This window comes from Scyliorhinus canicula, chromosome 2, assembly GCF_902713615.1.
Source record: "Scyliorhinus canicula chromosome 2, sScyCan1.1, whole genome shotgun sequence".
NCBI lineage: Eukaryota > Metazoa > Chordata > Chondrichthyes > Carcharhiniformes > Scyliorhinidae > Scyliorhinus > Scyliorhinus canicula.
The window spans coordinates 203704170-203725198 of NC_052147.1; the positions used below are offsets into that span (position 1 = coordinate 203704170).

Genomic DNA, 21029 nt, shown 5'->3' on the forward strand with positions numbered 1-21029 from the left:
GTGTTCAGCTTTTTGTTCCTTGAATGCCTGACATTGCCTGTCCACTGCCCTTCCTTTCAGTTATATTTCCCGGTCCACCATAGCCAACTCATGTCTTTTACCATCATAGTTACTTTTATTGAGATTCAGGACACTTGTCTCAGAATCAACTACCTCAATATCCATCTTGATAAAGAATTCTATCATATTATGTTCACTCATCACCAAGCGTTCTCTCACAACTAGATTGTCAACTAATCCTTTCTCATTGCACAGCACCCAGTCCAAAATGGCCTGTTCCCTTGTTGATTCTTGAACATATTGGTCCAGAAAACCATCCCGCATACACCCCAGAAATTCCTCCTTTATTGTACTGTGACTAATTTGACTCACCCAATCTATATACGGATTAAAGTCACCCATAATCACCAATGTTCCTTTATCGCATGCATCTCTGATTTTCTGTCTAATGTTATCCCCAACATTGCCACTACAATTTGGTAGTCTGTATACGACCCCTACAAATGCTTTTTGCCTCTTGGTTTTTCTTAACACGACACATACGTCGTCTATGCTAATATCTTTCCTCAATATCGTTTCAATATCTTCTTTGAGCAACAATGCAACTCCACCACCTTTTCTTTCTGTCTGTTGTTCCTAAAAACTGAATAGCCCTCAATGCTTAGTTCGCATCCTTGGTCACTGTTTCTAATTTCCCTTGTAAGCTATGGTTTGACCACCTTTTCCATTTTACCTTTGTGCGCCACAGGAATAAACAGTTGTTACAGTTCACCCCTGCGCTCCTTAAATATTTGACATTGCCTATCCACCTTCATCCTTTTAAGTAACATGTTGCAATCCATCATAGCCAACTCACGCCTCATACCATCGTAGTTTTGTTTATTAATATTCAGGACCTAGTTTCAGAACCAACTACGTCACTCTCCATCTTGATGAAAAATTCTACCATATTATGGTCACTCACCTCAAGGGGCCTCACAAACTAAGCACAAAAAACAAAGAAAATTACAGCGCAAGAACAGGCCCTTCGGCCCTCCAGGCCTGCACCGACCATGCTGCCCATCTGAACTAAAATCCCCTATCTTCCGGGGACCATATCCCTCTATTCCCATCCTATTCATGTATTTGACAAGAAGCCCCTTAAAAGTCACTATCGTATCTGCTTCCACTACCTCCCCCGACAACGAGTTCCAATCTCCCACCACCGTCTGTGGAAAAAACTTGCCTTGTACATCTCCTTTAAACGTTGCCCCTCGCACCTTAAACTTGTGCTCCCTAGTAATAGACTCTTCCACCCTGGGAAATAGCTTCTGACTATCCACCAGATTGACAATTATTCCTTTCTTATGGCAGCACGGTGGCGCAGTGATTAGCATTGCTGCCTCACGGCGCGAGGTCTCAGGTTCAATCCTGGCTCTGAGTCACTGTCTGTGTGGAGTTTGTACATTCTTCCCGAGTTTGTGTGGGTTTCACCCCCACAACCCAAAGATGTGCAGGGTGGGTGGATTGGCCACGCTAAAGTTCCCCTTAATTGAAAAAAAAAATGAATTGGGTACTCTAAACTATTAAAAAAAATTCCTTTCTTATTACATAATACCCAGTCTAGATGGTATGTTCTCCAGTTGGTTGCTCAACATATTGATCCAAAAAAACATTTCATATACACTCCAGGAATTCCTCCTCTATGGTATTATTACTAAATTGTTCTGCCCAGTCTATATGCAGATTAAAGTCACCCATAATTACTTTGCTTTAATGCATGCATCACTAATTTGTTTAATGCCATTCCCAACATCACCACTACTGATTTGGGTCCTTTATACAATCCCCACTAACGTCCTTTGCCCTTTGTTGTTTTCCAGCTCTACCCATACAGATTCACCGTTGTCAGAGCTAATATCCTTCCACACTAATGCATCAGTTTCCTCTTTAGCCAGCAATGCAACTCCACCACCTTTTCCTTTTTGTCTGTCATTCCTAAATACAGAATACCCATGGATGTTAAGTTCTCAGCCCTGGGGAAGCTGCAGCAATGTCTCCATAATTCCGACGATAACATACCCGATTACATCTATTTGGATGATTAACTCATCCACTTTATTGCAAATGCTCCGGACATTAAGGCGTAAAGCCTAAAGGCTTGTCTTTTTAACGTTATTTTTCCCATTCCGACTATTTTTCACTGAGCCCCTGTTTGATTTTGGCCCTTGATTTCCCTGCCTATCAGTTTTCTTACTCCACTTGCTGACTTTTGTTCTTTGTCTTGACTTCCCCCTCCTCTGACTCCTTGCATTGGTCAACCCCTTGCAATTTTAGTATATATCCTCCCCAACCTCTCCAGCAAACATTCCTCTCGGACATCAGTCATGGTCCTGCCCAGGTGTAACATGTGCAGTTTGTACTGGACCAACCTCACCCAAAACTGGTTCCAATGTCCCAGGAATCTGAAATCCTCTCCCTCACACCATCTCTTCAATCGCGTATCCATCCGATATATCCTGCTAGTTCTACTCTGACTAGCATGAGGTACTGGGTAGTAATCCAGAGATCACTACCTTTGAGGTCCTACTTTTCCACATACTTCCTAACTCCCCACATTCTGCTTATAGAACCACAACCTGTAGTGCAATGAATTTGTTGCTGCTTTCCCCTAGGAGGCCATTTCCCTCAACAGTCAAAAGTATACAAAACTGTATATCTGTTTTGCAGGGGAATTGCCACAGGAGATTTCTACCCTGGCTACCTAGTCCACTTGCTCTGCCTGGAGGTCACCCATTACCTTCCTGCCTATGTGCTCCTAGTCTGCGGCGCGACCACTTCTCTATATGCCCTATCCATGACACTCTCCGCCACACGGATGCTCCCCAGAATCCCCAGCCACTGTTCCAGCTCCAAAACCCAGATTCCAGGAACTACTGGGAACCCGGTGTGTTTTGCCTTGTAGAAGGGCAGCACGGTAGCATGGTGGTTAGCATAAATGCTTCACAGCTCCAGGGTCCCAGGTTCGATTCCCGGCTGGGTCACTGTCTGTGTGGAGTCTGCACGTCCTCCCCGTGTGTGCGTGGGTTTCCTCCGGGTGCTCCGGTTTCCTCCCACAGTCCAAAGAGATGTGCGGGTTAGGTGGATTGGCCATGCTAAATTGCCCGTAGTGTCCTAAAAAGTAAGGTTGCGGGGGGGGGGGGGGGGGGGGGGGGGGGGTTGTTGGGTTACGGGTATAGGGTGGATATGTGGGTTTGAGTAGGGTGATCATTGCTCGGCACAACATCGAGGGCTGAAGGGCCTGTTCTGTGCTGTACTGTTCTATGTTCTTCTTCTATGTCTACATATGGAGACACTTCCTGCATAAATTCTGGCCCCGGGCACTGGAAATGTCCCGGCTTCTCACATAGAGCAGGAAGAGCACATCATGGCTTTGAGCTCACCTGCCATGACTTACCCCTTTAACTTAAATAAAAATTTTAGAAGATACTTAATATCAAATAATGCTGTGTCTGGGAGCAGTATTTAGAATTCTCTGTCATTTCCAGGATTCGAGCAATGACGGTGAGCCTCTCCAGTGTTGCAAAAATCTGGGCCACTATTCATTTTATCAAAACCTTTCAGCATTTAAATGATCCTATAAGATCATCCCTCAGTTTTTTTTTTAAAGAAATGAGAACTACCCTATCAATCCTTTCCTGATATGTACATTGATGTATTTCTGGCATAATTCTTGTAAACTTTCTCTGCAATGTCTCCAAAGCTTCTGGGCGAAATTCTCCGCTCCCCACGCCGGGTGGGAGAATTGCGGGAGGGCCGGGCGACTCACGACACGCCCCCCTGGCACCCCCCCACCCCCCCCCCCCCCCCGATTATCCCACCCCCCGCTCGGAAGAATCGCCGCTCGCCGTTTTTCACGGCGACCGGCGATTCTCCGACCCAGATGGGCCGAGCGGCCTGCCGTTCGCGACAGGTTCACGACAGTGGCAACCACACCTGGTCGCTGCCGTCGTGAACATGGCGTCAAAAGCTGGTTTGAAGCTTGTGGGGGGCGGAGAGGGGAGTGAGCACCACGGCCGTGCTCGGGAGGGGACTGCCCGCGATCGGTGCCCACCGATCGTCGGGCCGGCATCTCAAAGGGACACACTCTTTCCCCTCCGCCGCCCCGCAAGATCAAGCCGCCACGTCCTGCGGGGCAGCGGAGGGGAAGACGGCAAACGCACATGCGTGGGTTTGAGCCGTCAGCCGTTGTGACGTCAGCCACGCATGCGCGGGTTGGAGCCGGCCAACCTGCGCATGTTCAGCTGACGTCACTTAGGCGGCGCCGCCGCGTCATTTTCGGCGCGCCGCCTTGACGCAAGTGTCAAGGCCCGGTGGCCGAGAGTTACAGAGCGCCGCTCCTAGCCTCCCAGGTGGGAGTGAATAAGATGAGAAGAGCGGCCTCCGAGGCCGTCGTGAGATTCGGCCGAGTTCACGACGGCCTTCCTGATTTTTCGCGGGAGCGGAGAATTCCGCCCTCTGTATCTGTTGTATAATGTGATGACCTGAACTGCACACAGTGCCCTAAACATGGTGTAACAAAGGTTTCATGCAGGTTTAGCATAACGTCCCAACTTTTTATTTATATCCCTCCAGAAATAAAGTGCTTGGTTTGCTTTTTTAAAATTTCCTTGCTAATTTTTGGTACAGCTTTTATTGACTGATATATTTGTGCTTCAAGATCCCTTCATTCCTCAACTCCACCTAGACTCTTACCTTTCTAAGTAAGAAGTGACTTCCATATTCTACCGACCAAAATGGAGCAACTCACATTAATCTGTGTTGAAGGGAGTGGGACTAGTTAGATAGCTCTTTCAAAGAGCCACCACAGCATGATGGACTAACTCATTTCCTTTTATGAAGCAGGGCCGCACTTCAATGAGGCTGCAGCTAAAATTCTGCCACCACCCCTAGCAGCATTATATTATGTCAGGGTCAAACCATCATAGAAACGGTATCCGTTTCAGGAATTGTGAACATTTCTGGTGAAGCAGTAGGCACTGCAGCTATAGTATACTGCACCTAATAGTTGTCTAAAGTGAAAAATCAGCCCACTTTGGCCTGAACTTTCCTCCAAATTCCCATCCATTGGTAGAAATCTCCCATTTCCGGAGTTTCAATTAATTACACATCACTACTGGGGCTGGTTTAGTTCACTGGGCTAAATCGCTGGCTTTTAAAGCAGACCAAGCAGGCCAGCAGCACGGTTCGATTCCCGTACCAGCCTCCCCGGACAGGCGCCGGAATGTGGCGACTAGGGGCTTTTCACAGTAACTTCATTGAAGCCTACTCGTGACAATAAGCGATTTTCATTTCATTTCATTTCATCACCTAAGATAATGAAAATTGACGTGGATATTTTACAGAGGTTACCTATGTGTCACATGTATAAGTCTCTGGTGTAGTATAATATATTTTGCATGAATATGAACTGGACACATTATGAAATGAACTGTCTTGTATATTTAATACATTTTAGCTGCTTTGCTATCTCAATGAAACCGCCTTTTCTGTATAATTTCTATATTATGTGTATAAGTTTTACTGCAACTATAAAAGTGATTTAGCACTCACATAGTCATAATAAATGTACTAGAGTAGGTCATTTAGTTAGTGCTATAAATCTGGAACCACCAGACTTATGTTTATGTTATTTGAATACCCACTACTGAGATGGAAAAAGCTATGTTGCCACGCTGGTAATTAAAAACAGCATCAGATACGTAATTTAATTTTCCTAGTCTGAACTCACCAAGCAACAGAATGATTTCAAAATTGAACTAAAACTACTTGAGGATGAGCTTTTGACACGACTTTCAGCTGCAGACTGGAATTTTTTGGGAGATACATTACTGGTGGAAAAACTTGAAATCACAAAGCACACAGCAGCTGAAATAGAAATGAAGGTATGAAAATGCAAGCACACATAGTCTGAAGTGTATTGTTCAATGTCTCTCCTGTGGCACTAGCAACATTTAAGATGCTCCTAATTTGTTGTCCGGGGCTAGATCAGACTCTTCATAAACGAGATATTATATTTGAAACTGAACTGAGTATCTGACATTTCCATCACAAAGACCACCTCTGTCTACCTTGACAACCATCTGTACCCCTGCCTTGGCCTATTTGTCGCTGAAACTTTATCCATGTGTTTGTCACCTCCAAATACAGCTTTCCAATATTATTGTAGCTGGCTTTCTATCCACCCTCCAGGCACTTCAGTTCGTTCAAACTCTACTGTCTATAACCTATTCCATACCAATTCAGCACATTCATATCTTGGGTCCTTACTGACCTACATGAGCTCCTGTTTCCCCAGTGCCTCAATGTATATAATATATATAAATATATAAATCAAAAAAGAGTGGCTAAGGTAAATATTGGTCCTTTAGAGGATGAGAAGGGAGTGTTAATAATGGGAGATGAGGAAATGGCTGAGGAACTGAACAGGTTTTTTGGGTCGGTCTTCACAGTGGAAGAAACAAATAACATGCCAGTGACTGATAGAAATGAGGTTATGACAGGTGATGACCTTGAGAGGATTGTTATCACTAAGGAGGTAGTGATGGGCAAGCTAATGGGGCTAAAGGTAGACAAGTCTCCTGGCCCTGATGGAATGCATCCCAGAGTGCTAAAAGAGATGGCTGGGGAAATTGCAGATGCACTAGTGATGATTTACCAAAATTCACTAGACTCTGGGGTGGTCCCGGTGGATTGGAAATTAGCAAACGTGACACCACTGTTTAAAAAAGGAGGTAGGCAGAGAGCAAGAAATTATAGGCCAGTGAGCTTAACGTCGGTAGCAGGGAAGATGCTGGAATCTATCATCAAGGAAGAAATAGCGAGGCATCTGGATAGAAATTGTCCCATTGGGCAGACGCAGCATGGGTTCATAAAGGGCAGGTCGTGCCTAACTAATTTAGTGTGGAATTTTTTGAGGACATTACCAGTGCAGTAGATAACGGGGAGCCAATGGATGTGGTATATCTGGATTTCCAGAAAGCTTTTGACAAGGTGCCACACAAAAGGCTGCTGCATAAGATAAAGATGCATGGCATTAAGGGTAAAGTAGTAGCATGGATAGGTGATTTAGAGTTGGGGACCAAGGGCAATGTGTCCAAGTTTGCAGATGACACTAAGATGAGTGGTAAAGCGAAAAGTGCAGAGGATACTGGAAGTCTGCAGAGGGATTTGGATAGGTTAAATGAATGGGCTAGGGTCTGGCAAATGGAATACAATGTTGACAAATGTGAGGTTATCCATTTTGGTAGGAATAACAGCAGAGGGGATTATTATTTAAACAATAAAATATTAAAGCATGCTGTTGTGCAGAGAGACCTGGGTGTGCTAGTGCATGAGTCACAGAAAGTTGGTTGACAGGTGCAACAGGTGATTAAGAAGGCAAATGGAATTTTGTCCTTCATTGCTAGAGGGATTGCTCCAGGGACTGAACACCTGGAGTATTGTGTTCAGTTTTGGTCTCCTTACTTGAGAAAGGACGTACTGGCACTGGAGGGTGTGCAGAGGAGTTTCACGAGGTTAATCCCAGAGCTGAAGGGGTTGAATTACGAGGAGAGGTTGAGTAGACTGGGACTGTACTTGTTGGAATTTAGAAGGATGAGGGGGGATCTTATAGAAACATTTAAAATTATGAAGGGAATAGATAGGATAGATGCGGGCAGGTTGTTTCCACTGGCGGGTGAAAGCAGAACTAGGGGGCATAGCCTCAAAATTATGGGAAGTAGATTTAGGACTGAGTTTAGGAGGAACTTCTTCACCCAAAGGGTTGTGAATCTATGGAATTCCTTGCCCAGTGAAGCAGTTGAGGCTCCTTCATTAAATGTTTTTAAGGTAAAGATAGATAGTTTTTTGAAGAAAAAAGGGATTAAGGGTTATGGTGTTCAGGCCGGAAAGTGGAGCTGAGTCCACAAAAGATCAGCCATGATCTCATTGAATGGCGGAGCAGGCTTGAGGGGCCAGATGGCCTACTCCTGCTCCTAGTTCTTATGTTCTTATGTTCTTAAGAACTTCCATTTCACCCTATCCAAATCTAACTATCTGTTCTGAAAACTCTGCTCCTATTTTAACAGCCGCGACAAATTTGACTACCACAACTGAAACAATCCTCAACATTCCAAGCCAATAATATTCTCAATAAAAAAACCACAACATGCTTTAAAAAAAGCCAATTTGCCCAATTTCCCAAAGCTAACCGATCCTTTGAAAAAAGAAATCCCAGGATCCCAATCCGCATTCACGCCAAAAATTCAGAATTTCTTCCTTGGGCCATACCCTACCTGTGTCTCAATTTTTGTTCAAATCCATCCACAACCTTTCAGATATCTTGGGCTGAATTTTCTCATTATTTAGCAGGCAGGAAAAACTGGGTGGAAGCCGCTGTCCCCAAGAGTGGCTTCCTCCTTCATAAACCCGTTGGAAAAAGAGGGGTGGAAAAAACTTGCACAGACTGTAAGACTGTGAGTTGGGGAGAGTGTTCCCCGGATTATTTAAGTTTTTGTATTTTTTGAGTATGTCGGGAATAAAATAAATTTTTTTTAAAAGACAAAGAGGGGCAGAAAGCACAGCCTCATGCTGCTGGAGTGAGCTCAAATCACCGTGGGTTTTTAAAATATCTTTTGAAGGGAACCTCAATTTTCTGCAAATAATAATGGAAACCCCCTCATCCCGGCCTCCAACATGAACCCCCCCCCCAACCACAGAACCCCCCACACCAACCAGGCACTGCCCCCGGCACTTTCCCTGGACAGTGGCATGGGCAGGACCCGGGAATGACTCCCTCCCCCCTTTCCCCTCCACCCCCCCTCCCCCTCCCCCTCCACCCCCCCCCTCCCCCTCCACCCCCCCCTCCCCCTCCCCCTCCACCCCCCCTCCCCCTCCACCCCCCCCTCCCCCTCCACCCCCCCCTCCCCCTCCACCCCCCCCTCCCCCTCCCCCTCCACCCCCCCCTCCCCCTCCACCCCCCCTCCCCCTCCACCCCCCTCCCCCTCCACCCCCCCCTCCCCCTCCCCCTCCACCCCCCCTCCCCCTCCACCCTCACCCTCCACCCTCCCCCTCCCCCTCCACCCCCCCTTCACCCCCCCTCCCCCTCCACCCCCCCCCCTCCCCCCCTCCCCCCCTCCACCCCCCCCTCCACCCCCCCCCTCCCCCCTCCACCCCCCCTCCCCCTCCACCCACCCCCCTCCCCCTCCACCCCTCCCCCCCCATTAATAATGGAAACCCCCTCATCCCGGCCTCCAACATGAACCCCCCCCCCAACCACAGAACCCCCCACACCAACCAGGCACTGCCCCCGGCACTTTCCCTGGACAGTGGCATGGGCAGGACCCGGGAATGACTCCCTCCCCCCTTTCCCCTCCACCCCCCCTCCCCCTCCCCCTCCACCCCCCCCTCCCCCTCCCCCTCCACCCCCCCTCCCCCTCCACCCCCCCCTCCCCCTCCACCCCCCCCTCCCCCTCCACCCCCCCCTCCCCCTCCACCCCCCCCTCCCCCTCCACCCCCCCTCCCCCTCCACCCACCCCCCTCCCCCTCCACCCCTCCCCCCCCTCCCCCTCCACCTCCTCCCCCTCCACCCCCCCCCCATTGTTTAAAGATGAATAGACTAACAAATAAGATCAAACAACAAAAATTACAGCACAGGAATAGGCCCTTCGGCTCTCCAAACCTGCGCCGATCCAGATCCTCTATCCAAAACTGTCGCCTATTTTCTAAGGATCTGTATCCCTCCCCTCCCTGCACATTCATGTATCTGACTAGATACATCGTAAATGATGCTATCGTGTCCACCTCGACCACCTCCACCAGCAATGCGTTCCAGGCACCCACCACCCTCTGCGTAAATAATTTTCCACGCACATCTCCCTTAAACTTTTCCCCTCTCACCTTGAACTCGTGACCCCTAGTAATTGAGTCCCCCACTCTTGGAAAAAGCTTCTTGCTATCCACCCTGTCGATACCTCTCATGATTTTGTAGACCTCAATGAGGTCGCCCCTCAACCTTCGTCTTTCTAATGAAAATAATCCTAATCTACTCAACCTCTCTTCATAGCTAGCACCCTCCATACCAGGCAACATCCTGGTGAACCTCCTCTGCACCTTCTCCAAAGCATCCACATCCTTTTGGTAATGTGGCAACCAGAACTGTACACAGTATTCCAAATGTGGCTGAACCAAAGTCTTATGTAACATGACCTGACAACTCTTGTACTCAATACCCCTTCTGATGAAAGAAAGCATGCCGTATGCCTTCTTGACCTGTCTATCGACCTGCGCAGCCACCTTAAGAGTACAATTGACCTGAATACCCAGATCTCTCTGTACCTCAATTTTCCCCAGGTCTTTTTCATTTACCGTATAGTTCGCTCTTGAATTGGATCTTCCAAAATGCATCACCTCGCATTTGCCCGGATTGAACTCCATTTGCCATTTCTCCACCCAACTCTCCAATCTATCTATATTCTTCTGTATTCTCTGACAGTCCCTTTCACTATCTGCCACTCCACCAGTCTTAGGGTCATCTGCAAACTTGCTAACCAGACCACCTATACCTTCCTCCAGATCATGTATGTATATCAAAAACAAGTGGTCCCAGCACTGATCCCTGTGAAACACCACTAGTCACAGTTCTCCATTTTGAGAAACTCCCTTCCACTACTACTCTCTGGCTCCTGTTGCCCAGCCAGTTCTTTATCCATCTAGCTAGTACACCCTGGACCCCATGAGACTTCATTTTCTCTATCAGCCTACCATGGGGAACCTTATCAAACGCCTTACTGAAGTCTATGTATATGACATCTACAGCCCTTCCCTCATCAATCAACTTTGTCACTTCCTCAAAGAATTCTATTAAGTTGGTAAGACATGACCTTCCCTGCACAAAACCATGTTGCGTATCACTGATAAGCCCATTTTCTTCCAAATGGGAATAGATCCTATTCCTCAGTATCTTCTCCAGCAGCTTCCCTACCACTGACGTCAGACTCACCGGTCTATAATTACCTGGATTATCCCTGCTACCCTTCTTAAACAAGGGGACAACATTAGCAATTCTCCAGTCCTCCGGTACCTCACCCGTGTTCAAGGATGCTGCAAAGATATCTGTTAAGGCCCCAGCTATTTCCTCTCTCACTTCCCTCAGTAACCTGGGATAGATCCACCTTAATGCCTTTTAGAATACCCAACACATCCTCCCTCCTTATGCCGACTTGACCGAGAGTAATCAAACATCTATCCCTAACCTCAACATCCATCATGTCCCTCTCCTCGGTGAATACCGATGCAAAGTACTCGTTAAGAATTTCACCCATTTTCTCTGACTCCACGCTTAACTTTCCTACTTTGTCCTTGAGTGAGCCAACCCTTTCTCCAGTTACCCTCTTGCACTTTATATATGAATAAAAGGCTTTGGGATTTTCCTTAATCCTGTTTGCTGAAGATATTTCATGACCCCTTTTAGCCCTCTTGATTCCTCGTTTCAGATTGGTCCTACATTCCCAATAGTCTTCCAAAGCTTTGTCTGTCTTCAGTCACCTAGACCTTATGTATGCTTCCTTTTTCCTCTTAGCTAGTCTCACAATTTCACCTGTCATCCATGGTTTCCTAATCTTGCCATTTCTATCCCTCATTTTCACAGGGACATGTCTGTCCTGCACTCTAATCAACTTCTCTTTTAAAACCTCCCACATATCAAATGTGGATTTACTTTCAAACAGCTGCTCCCCCCAATCCACATTCCCCAGCTCCTGCAGAATTTTGGTATAGTTGACCCTCCCCCAATTTAGCACTCTTTCTTTAGGACCACTCTTGTCTTTGTCCATGAGTATTCTAAAACTTACGGAATTGTGATCACTATTCCCAAAGTAATCCCCTACTGAAACTTCAACCACTTGGCCGGGCTCATTCCCCAACACCAGGTCCAGTATGGCCCTACCCGAGTTGGACTATTTACATACTGCGCTTGGAAAGCCTCCTGGATGCTCCTTACAAATTCTGCTCCATCTAGACCTCTGACACTATGTGTATCCCAGTCAATGTTGGGAAAATTAAAATCTCCTATCACCACCATCCTATTGCTCCTGCATCTTTCCATAATCTGTTTACATATTTGTACCTCTATCTCACGCTCGCTGTTGGGAGGTCTGTAGTACAGCGCCAACATTGTTACCGCACACTTCCTATTTCTGAACTATGCCCATATTGCCTCACTGCTCGAGTCCTCCATAGTGCCCTCCTTCAGCACAGCTGTGATATCCTCTCTGACCAGTAATGCAACTCCTCCACCCCTTTTACCTCCCTCTCTATCCCGCCTGAAGCATCGATATCCTGGGATATTTAGTTGCCAATCATGCCCTTCCCTCAAGCAAGTCTCAGTGATAGCAATAACATCATACTCCCCGGTACTAATCTAAACCCTAAATTCATCTGCCTTACCTACTACACTTCTTGCATTAAAACAAATGCACCTCAGACCAGCAGTCCCTTTGCATTCATCATCTGCTCCCTGCCTACTCTTCCCCTTAGTCACACTGACTTCATGATCTAATTCTTTACAGGCTTTAGTTACTACTTCCTTATTGTCCACTAACCTCCTCATTTGGTTCCCATCCCCCTACCACATTAGTTTAAACCCTCCCCAACAGCGTTAGCAAAAGCACCCCGAAGGACATTGGTTCCAGTCCTGCCCAGGTGTAGATTGTCCAATTTGTAGTAGTCCCACCTCCCCCAGAACCGGTCCCAATGTCCCAAATATCTGAACCCCTCCCTCTTGCACCATCTCTCAAGCAACACATTCATCCTGCCTATTCTTTCATTTCTACTCTGACTACCACATGGCACTGGTAGCAATCCTGAGATTACTATCTCTGAGGTCCGACTTTTTAACTTGGCTCCTAACTCCTTAAATTCTGCTGTAGGACCTTATCCCGTTTTTTACCTATATCATTGGTGCCTTTATGCACCACGCCAACTGGCTATTCACCCTCCCCCTTCAGAATGTTCTGCAGCCTATCTGAGACAACCCTGACCTGTGCACCTGGGAGGCAACATACCATTCGGGAGTCTCGTTTTCAACCACAGAACCGCCTATCTACTCCCTTTACAATTGAATCCCCTGTGACTATCGCTCTTCCACTCTTTTGCCCGCCCTTCTGTACAGCAGAAGATACTGAGGGATAGGATCTATTCCCATTTGGAAGAAATTGGGCTGATCAGGGACAGGCAACATGGTTTTCTGCAGGTTGGGTACCATGAACCTGGCTACTGTTGCCTTCCCCTGCTGAGCCATCTCCCCCAACAGTATCCAAAACAGTATACCTGTTTTGGAGGGAGATGACCGCAGGGGACACCTGCACTGCCTTCCTGCTTTTTCTCTGCCTTTTGGTCACCCGTTCCGTTTCTCCCTCAGCAATCCTAATCTGCGGTGTGACCAATTCGCTAAACGTGCTATCCTCGACCTACTCAGCATCGCGGATGATCCAAAGTGAGTCCATCTGCAGCTCCAGAGCCGTCATACGGCTGGTAGGGGCTGGTTTAGCTCATTGAGCTAAATCGCTGGCTTTTCAAGCAGGCCAGCAGCACGGTTCGATTCCCGTACCAGCCTCCCCGGACAGGCGCCGGAATGTGGCGACTAGGGGCTTTTCACAGTAACTTCATTGAAGCCTACTCGTGACAATAAGCGATTTTCATTTCATTTCATTTCATACGGTCTAACAGGAGCTGCAGCTGGACACACTTCCCGCACGTGAAGGAGCCAGGGACATCAGCCACGTCCCTGAGCTCCCACATTGAGCAAGAGGAACATAACACGGGTCTGAAATCTCCTTTTTTTTTAATAATCAATTTTATTGAGGTAGTTTTTGGCTTTGTACACAGTTACAGACATCAACAGAAAGAAAGCAAAAAAGGCAAAAATGTGCAAACATCCACGTACATTCAATACTTCAATCGTAACATGCTGCACAAGCCCACTCCTCTCCCACCGGTACTACCTGCCATTTTATCCCTCCTACTCTACTCTAACCCCCCCTGCTGACGCTCACCCTCCCGCAAAGAAGTCAATAACTGGCGGGCGAAGGCGAACTTAATTTTTTCCATACCCAGGAAACTCGACATGTCCGCAAGCAACAACTCAGTCTTCGGGGTCTTTGAGTTCCTCCACGCCAATAGTATTCGTCGCCGGGCTATCAGGGAAGCAAAGGCCAAAACATCGGCCTCTTTCTCCCCCTGGACTCCCGGGTCTTCCGAAACCCCAAAAATTGCTACCCGTGGACCCATCGCCACCCTTGTTTTTAGCACCCGGGACATGACGCCCGCAAATCCCTCCCAGTACCCCCTAATCTTAGGGCATGCCCAAAACATGTGAACATGGTTCGCTGGTCCTCCCGCGCACCTAGCGCATTGGTCCTCTATCCCAAAGAATTTGTTCATCCGTGCCACCGTCATGTGGGCCCGGTAAACGACCTTAAATTGAATCAGCCTGAGCCTGGCACATGTCGCGGTTGAATTTACCCTACTCAGGACCTCTGCCCACAGCCCGTCCTCCATTTCCCCGCCTAGCTCCTCCTCCCATTTAAGTTTCAGTTCCTCCGTCCGGGACCCTTCCTCCCTCATGAACACCTTATAAATATCAGAGACTCTACCCTCCCCTACTTCCCCCCTAGAGACTATTCTGTCTTGGATCCCCATTGGCGGGAGGCGTGGGAAAGATGGGACCTGTCTATGAACAAAGTCCTGAAACTGTAGGTACCTAAAATAATTTCCCCTTACCAGCCCAAATTTCTCCTCCAAGCGCCTCAAACTCGCAAAGCTCCCTTCCAGGAACATATCGGCCACCCTTCCCACCCCCGCCCGCCGCCATGCTCAAAACCCCCCATCCATACTCCCGGGGGCAAACCAATGGTTATTGCAGATTGGCGCCCAGACAAAGCTCATGATCATCCTGTTAACTCTTTTGAAGAAGGACTGTGGGACAAAGATCGGGAGGCACTGAAAAACAAACAGGAATCTAGGGAGGAATGTCATCTTTACAGTCTGCACCCTCCCTGCCAGTGACAGCGGGAGTGCATCCCATCTCCGAAACTCTCCATTCATTTGCTCCACCACCCTGGCCAAATTTAACTTGTGCAGCCTGCCCCAGTCTCGTGCCACCTGGATTCTCAAATACCGGAAATTTTCCTCAACCAGCCTAAACGGTAGCCCTCTCAAACTGTTCTCCTGGCCCCTTGCCTGTACCACAAACATTTCACTCTTGGCCGTATTTAATTTGTGTCCTGAAAACTGGCCGAACTTCCTCAACATTCCCAGTATACTTCCCATCCCGGCCACTGGGTCCGACACGTACAGGAGCAGGTCGCCTGCGTAAAGAGAGACCCTATGTTCTACCCCGCCCCTCACCATCACCTTCCATCCCTCTACGGCTCTCAGCGCAATCGCCAGCGGCTCTATGGCCAGCGCAAACAGCAGTGGAGAGAGCGGGCAGCCCTGTCTGGTCCCTCGGTACAGCCTAAAGTACTCCGACACTTCTCTGTTAGTCCTGACGCTGGCCTTCGGGGCCTGATATAATAATTTGATCCAATCCACCAGTCCCTCCCGAACCCAAACCGTCCGAGCACCTCCCATAGATAGTCCCACCCAACCCGGTCAAAGGCCTTCTCAGCGCCCATCGCCACCACTACCTCCACCTCCCTGCCCACCGGGGGCATCATTATCACATTAAGTAATCTTCTCAGGTTGGCCACCAGCTGCCTACCTTTCACGAACCCAGTTTGGTCCTCCCCAATCACCTCCGGTACGCAGTCCTCCATTCTAACCACCAGTACCTTTGCCAGGAGCTTGGGGTCAACATTAATCAGGGAGATTGGCCTGTAGGACCCGCAAGCCTCCGGGTCTTTACCCCGCTTCAATATCAGAGATATGGTGGCTTGCGACATTGTCGGTGGCAGGGTCCCTCTGTCCCTTGCCTCATTGAAAACCCTCGCCAAGACCGGGCCCACCAGCTCAGAAAACTTCCTATAGAACTCTACTGGGTATCCATCCGGCCCCGGGGCTTTCCCCAACTGCATGGCCCTTAGGCCCCCCAATACCTCCTCCACTCTAATCGGGGCCCCCAGCTCATCCACTCGCCCCCCACCTATTGTTGGGAATGTTAACCCGTCCAGAAACCTTTTCATCTCCTCCGGTTCTTCAGGCGGCTCCGAAGTATACAGCTTGCGATAGAAGTCCCGGAATTGTTGGAGGAGAATTAGGGCCTCACGGTAGCATGGTGGTTAGCATCAATGCTTCACAACTCCAGGGTCCCAGGTTCGATTCCCGGCTGGGTCACTGTCTGTGTGGAGTCTGCACGTCCTCCCCGTGTGTGCGTGGGTTTCCTCCGGGTGCTCCGGTTTCCTCCCACAGTCCAAAGATGTGCGAGTTAGGTGGATTGGCCATGCTAAATTGCCCGTAGTGTAAGGTTAATGGGGGGATTGTTGGGTTACGGGTATGTGGGTTTAAGTGGGGTGATCATTGTTCGGCACAACATCGAGGGCCGAAGGGCCTGTTCTGTGCTGTACTGTTCTATGTTCTAATACTTTATTCAATCCTGCCGGGTCCTCCACTTTGCGCCCCTCCCCATCCATCACTCTACTTATTTCCCTGGCCGCCTCCCTCCTCCTGAGTTGCTGCGCTAACAGTCTGCTAGCCTTTTCCCCATGCTCATACACCTCGCCCCTCGCCTTCCTAAACTATTCCACGGCCCTACTCGTGGATAGTGCCCCCAGTTCCGCCTGTAGTCTCTGCCTCTCCCTGAGTAAAACCTCCCCCGGGGACTCCGCGTGCTCTTCATCTATCCGACCCATTTCCCTGACCAATCTATCCATCTCTGCCCTGTCTGCCTTAGCTCTGTGGGATCCCAATTGAAATCAGCTCCCCTGCACTACTGCCTTTAGCGCCTCCCACAGGGTCGCCGCTGAGACCTCCCCCGTGTCATTCACCTGCAGGTAATTTTGCATACACCTCCGAAGCCTCTCACAGATCCTCTCCTCCAACAACAGTCCCACATCTAGCCTCCATTGCGGGCGTTGGTAGCTCGCCCCCCCCCCCCCCCCCCCCCCCCCCCCCGATCTGCAGGTCTACCCAGTGCGGGGCATGGTCTGAGATAGTAATTGCCGAATATTCCATGTTCTTTACCTCCCCTATACAATCCCTGCTTAGTACGAAGAAATCTATCCTAGAATATACTTTATGGACTTGCGAGCAAAACGAGTAGCCCCTTCCTGTCGGCTGTCTGGCTCTCCAGGGGTCCACTGTCCCCATTTTCTCCATAAACCCTTTCAGCTCCCTTGCCATTGCTGGGAGTCTACCCGTTCTGGGACACGACCGATCCAAAGCCGGGTCAAGGACATGTTAAAGTCGCCCCCCCCATTATTAACCTGCGAGAGTCCAGGTCCGGGATCTTCCCCAGCACTCTTTTAATGAAGTCCACATCATCCCAGTTCGGGGCATATGTATTCACCAGCACCACTCTTCTCCCCTCCAGTCCGCCCCGTACCATCACGTATCTGCCCCCCCCTGTATGTGGCTATGCCCTCCGCCTCAAATTGCACCCGCTTGTTGATCATGATTTCGAGTCCAAGTCCGAGTGGAAGACCTGGCTAATCCAGCCCTTCCTTAGCCTGGTCTGGTCAGACACTTTCAGATGTGTCTCCTGCAACATAATTACGTGCACCCTCAGTGCCCACAAGTGCACGAACACCCGCGCCCTCTTAACCGGCCTATTCAGTCCCCTGACGTTCCAGGTGGTCAGCCTGGTAGGGGGGCACAACCGACCACCCCCCCCCCCCCCTCCCCCATGCTGGTCAGCCATAGCCTTTCTGTGGCCGGCCCCTGGCCCGTGCGTCGCGCCATTCCTGGCCCGCCTGTTGGCTGCCTCCACCCTCGACCTCCTTTCCAGTGCCTATTTCAAGTCCCTCCCACATCAGCAGAACAGCCCCCCCCCCCCTAACAACATCCCCCGATACCCCCACCCCTGCCATCCACTGGCTGTAATCTACCCCCCCCCCCACCTGACTCCCTTGACTAGCCAATCTGCTAGCCCGGTGACTCAACACTCCGGCGCCTTCCTGTCTCATTCCCATTGTTTCCCCGTCCTCCTCCCCACTCCCCGGCGCCCCATCCCCCTCTCCAACCCACTGGAGCAAACTCACTGGCACAGGAAGGCATGGACATCAACAAAACAAAAAAAAAACCCCAACCCACATCCTTGGCCCCCCTTGCTGACCGGCCCCCCTTCGTTACCGTGCCGCCTCCAGTGTCCTCCGCGAGCTGCACAAAAAGTACAAATCCGCCCAAAAAGGAAAAAACAGAAAAAAGAGGAAAAAACAAAAACATAAGAGAAAAAAAAACCCAAACCAATGTCCATGAACAAAGGAAAGAGTCCCAAATGTTCCGCTTGGCACCTTTGACCCAGCAAACCGTTGAACAGCAGTCCAGGCCCATTCGACGTACCTTCCCACAGTAATCCTCGGGCCCTAATTCGCGTCCGTGGGGCCTCTTTTCGGGACCAGCCCCTGATCCCTCGCAAAGTCCATCGCTTCTTCAGGCTCGGAGAAGTAGTGGTGTTGACCCTGGTGCGTGACCCATAAACGAGCCGGGAACAGCAGACCAAACTTCACGTGCTTCTTGAACAGCACCTCCTTGACATTCTTAAAGGCTGCTCGCCGCCGAGCCACCTCCTGGCTTAGGTCCTGGTAAATGCGGAGGACACTGTTGTTCCACGCGCTGCTTCTGGCGCTCTTTGCCCACCGCAGCACCCGCTCCTTGTCCACGAACCTGTGGAACCTAATCACCATCGGGCGGGGGGTTCCGCCCGGCCGCCCCTGCCTCGCCTGCACTCTGTATGCCCCCTCCAGCTCCGGCGGTCGCGGAAAGGCTTCGGCCCCCATCAGCTGCATCAATAGGTCTGCTACAAACGCTGCGGCATCAGCTCCCTCAGCCCCCTCCGGGAGGCCGACCATCCTCAGGTTGTTCCTGCGGGTTCTATTCTCCAGCTCCTCCACTCTGTCTAGCAGTCTTCTCTGCCGCTCCTTCAGCCCATCAACTTCTAGTGCCGCAACCGTCTGCGCATCCGCCTGCTCCTCCACCGCCTCTCCCAGTTCCTTAACTTTAATATCTTGCGCATCCAGCCTCTGGTTCAGCTGATCCACCGCTTTCTGGATTGGGTCCAAGCTGTCCCGCTTCAGCGCTTCAAAACTGGACTTCATGACCTGGAGCATGTTATCCAGCGCCTGCTGGATTGCTGAGTCCGGGGTCCGTGTGTCCGCCATTTTAGGTTCCAGGTAAGTTTCTTCAGGTCCTTGTCTCTGTCCCTTTTTCTCTCTTTTCTTCTGCCTCCTGGACTCCCGCTGTTCCATGTGCCGCAGCCCGCTCCTCAGCACTTTCGCTGCCGCCTTCCTTCAGCTCCGTGGTCCCGCTATCGCAGGGAATCAGCCCCTAAACGCCCGCCAGAGTGAGAGCCCGCCGAATGTGCGGCTCACCGGAAGTCATCTCCTGCTATTTTTAATCTTAAACTTAACTTAGTCTAACTATAATATCAAATCATAGATAAATGTAAAACAAAAAAAAAATTGTTACCAATCACATGATAAAAAGAAATAGAAATAGAAAAACCTTACCTTATCAACTCACCACAGTCTATTTTTTTGATTAGAGGAGGAGGGCGGGTGGGAGACACTACACGTGTAGTGTCTCGGGTTCAGCCGCTGCCCAAGTATATCAGTTCACTCAACTTCCCAGAGCCCAATCCGACCGCTCCCACTCAGCTCCTCCCTCTCACCGCTCCTGTAAGCGGCAGTCCCCTGGTTACTGCTCTCGCTGCTACCGCTGAAAAACTGAAGGCCGCTTCTCCTGTAAGGTAAGTTTTTAAAACGGGAAACGTAACTTCCCGACAGCCCCCTGGTTACTGCTCTCACTGCTACTGCTGAAAAACTGAAATGGGGGTGTAAACATTCCCTCCGCCCACTTTCTGTAGCAGAGGTAACAACCATGTTATGAAGTATTGATGCTGCTTCTGTGTTTTGAAATAACAATTGTTTCAGAACAACAAAATGCCTCACATCACTTGCTTGGTCTGTTAACCACGTCTGAAATACGTTTTTAAATTTGTTCTCCCAATGACTCAGCAAATTTATTCAATAAGTAACTGAATCACACTGGACAATAAGATATCAAATTCGATTTTGGCCATACTGAATAAACAGATCTTAGCTAAGACAACAATTGGTTCCAGCAATCTTGGTTTAGAAAGCGGAAAGTTAGCTACAGTTCTCGCTTCTAGCTGATGTACAACAACTTCTGCTGGAAGCTCATGTGTGGAATTTCATTAAGAGCCGAATTTGAGTCAGCTGTGATGTACTGTTGTAGATTCACCACCCAGACTTGCACATGATTGACTATTTGATCAAGGTGCCAGTAGGCATCTGAGACCATTCAAACCACACTCAAAAAAGGGGTTAATGTCATTGGAAGGGAGAATTTTTTAAATATTGTTATTTAGCATCCCATCATAACTGTTACTATCTCTTGCCTAGGTGCTTGAAGCTAAAGTTAATGAAGTAAGGATCAATGAAGCTCGTGAACACTATCGTCCAGCGGCTGTCAGAGCTTCTCTGCTCTACTTTATCATGAGTGACCTTAATATGATCAATCCTATGTACCGATTCTCACTCAAGGTTATCATTCATTTATGCAGCACTATTTGTACACAAATTTTCACAATTAAAATAGTAATAAATGAACAACTAGCAATTTATTTTATCTTTAGGCATTTGCTGCTGTATTTCACAAAGCTGTACGACAGGCTGAAGTGTCTGACGATGTGAGAGTGAGGGTACCTAATCTCATTGATGAGATCACATATTCGACATTCATCTACATTAACCGTGGGCTGTTCGAAAGGGATAAACTTACCTTTTCAGCTCAGATGACTTTTCAGGTATGAACTTCAAATGCTTTATTAAGTG

At 49.0% G+C, this 21029-nt stretch overlaps 1 protein-coding gene across 1 annotated transcript in view; it reads left to right on the forward strand.

Annotated features, from left to right (window-relative positions):
• The window catches only part of LOC119962304 (dynein heavy chain 11, axonemal-like), a 690045-nt gene that overhangs the window by 652314 nt on the left and 16702 nt on the right, over positions 1-21029 (forward strand). The window contains exons 51-52 of the mRNA XM_038790290.1: positions 20598-20738; positions 20831-21001. Coding sequence (XP_038646218.1) covers positions 20598-20738; positions 20831-21001 — 312 coding nt within the window. The remainder of the gene's footprint in view (positions 1-20597; positions 20739-20830; positions 21002-21029) is intronic.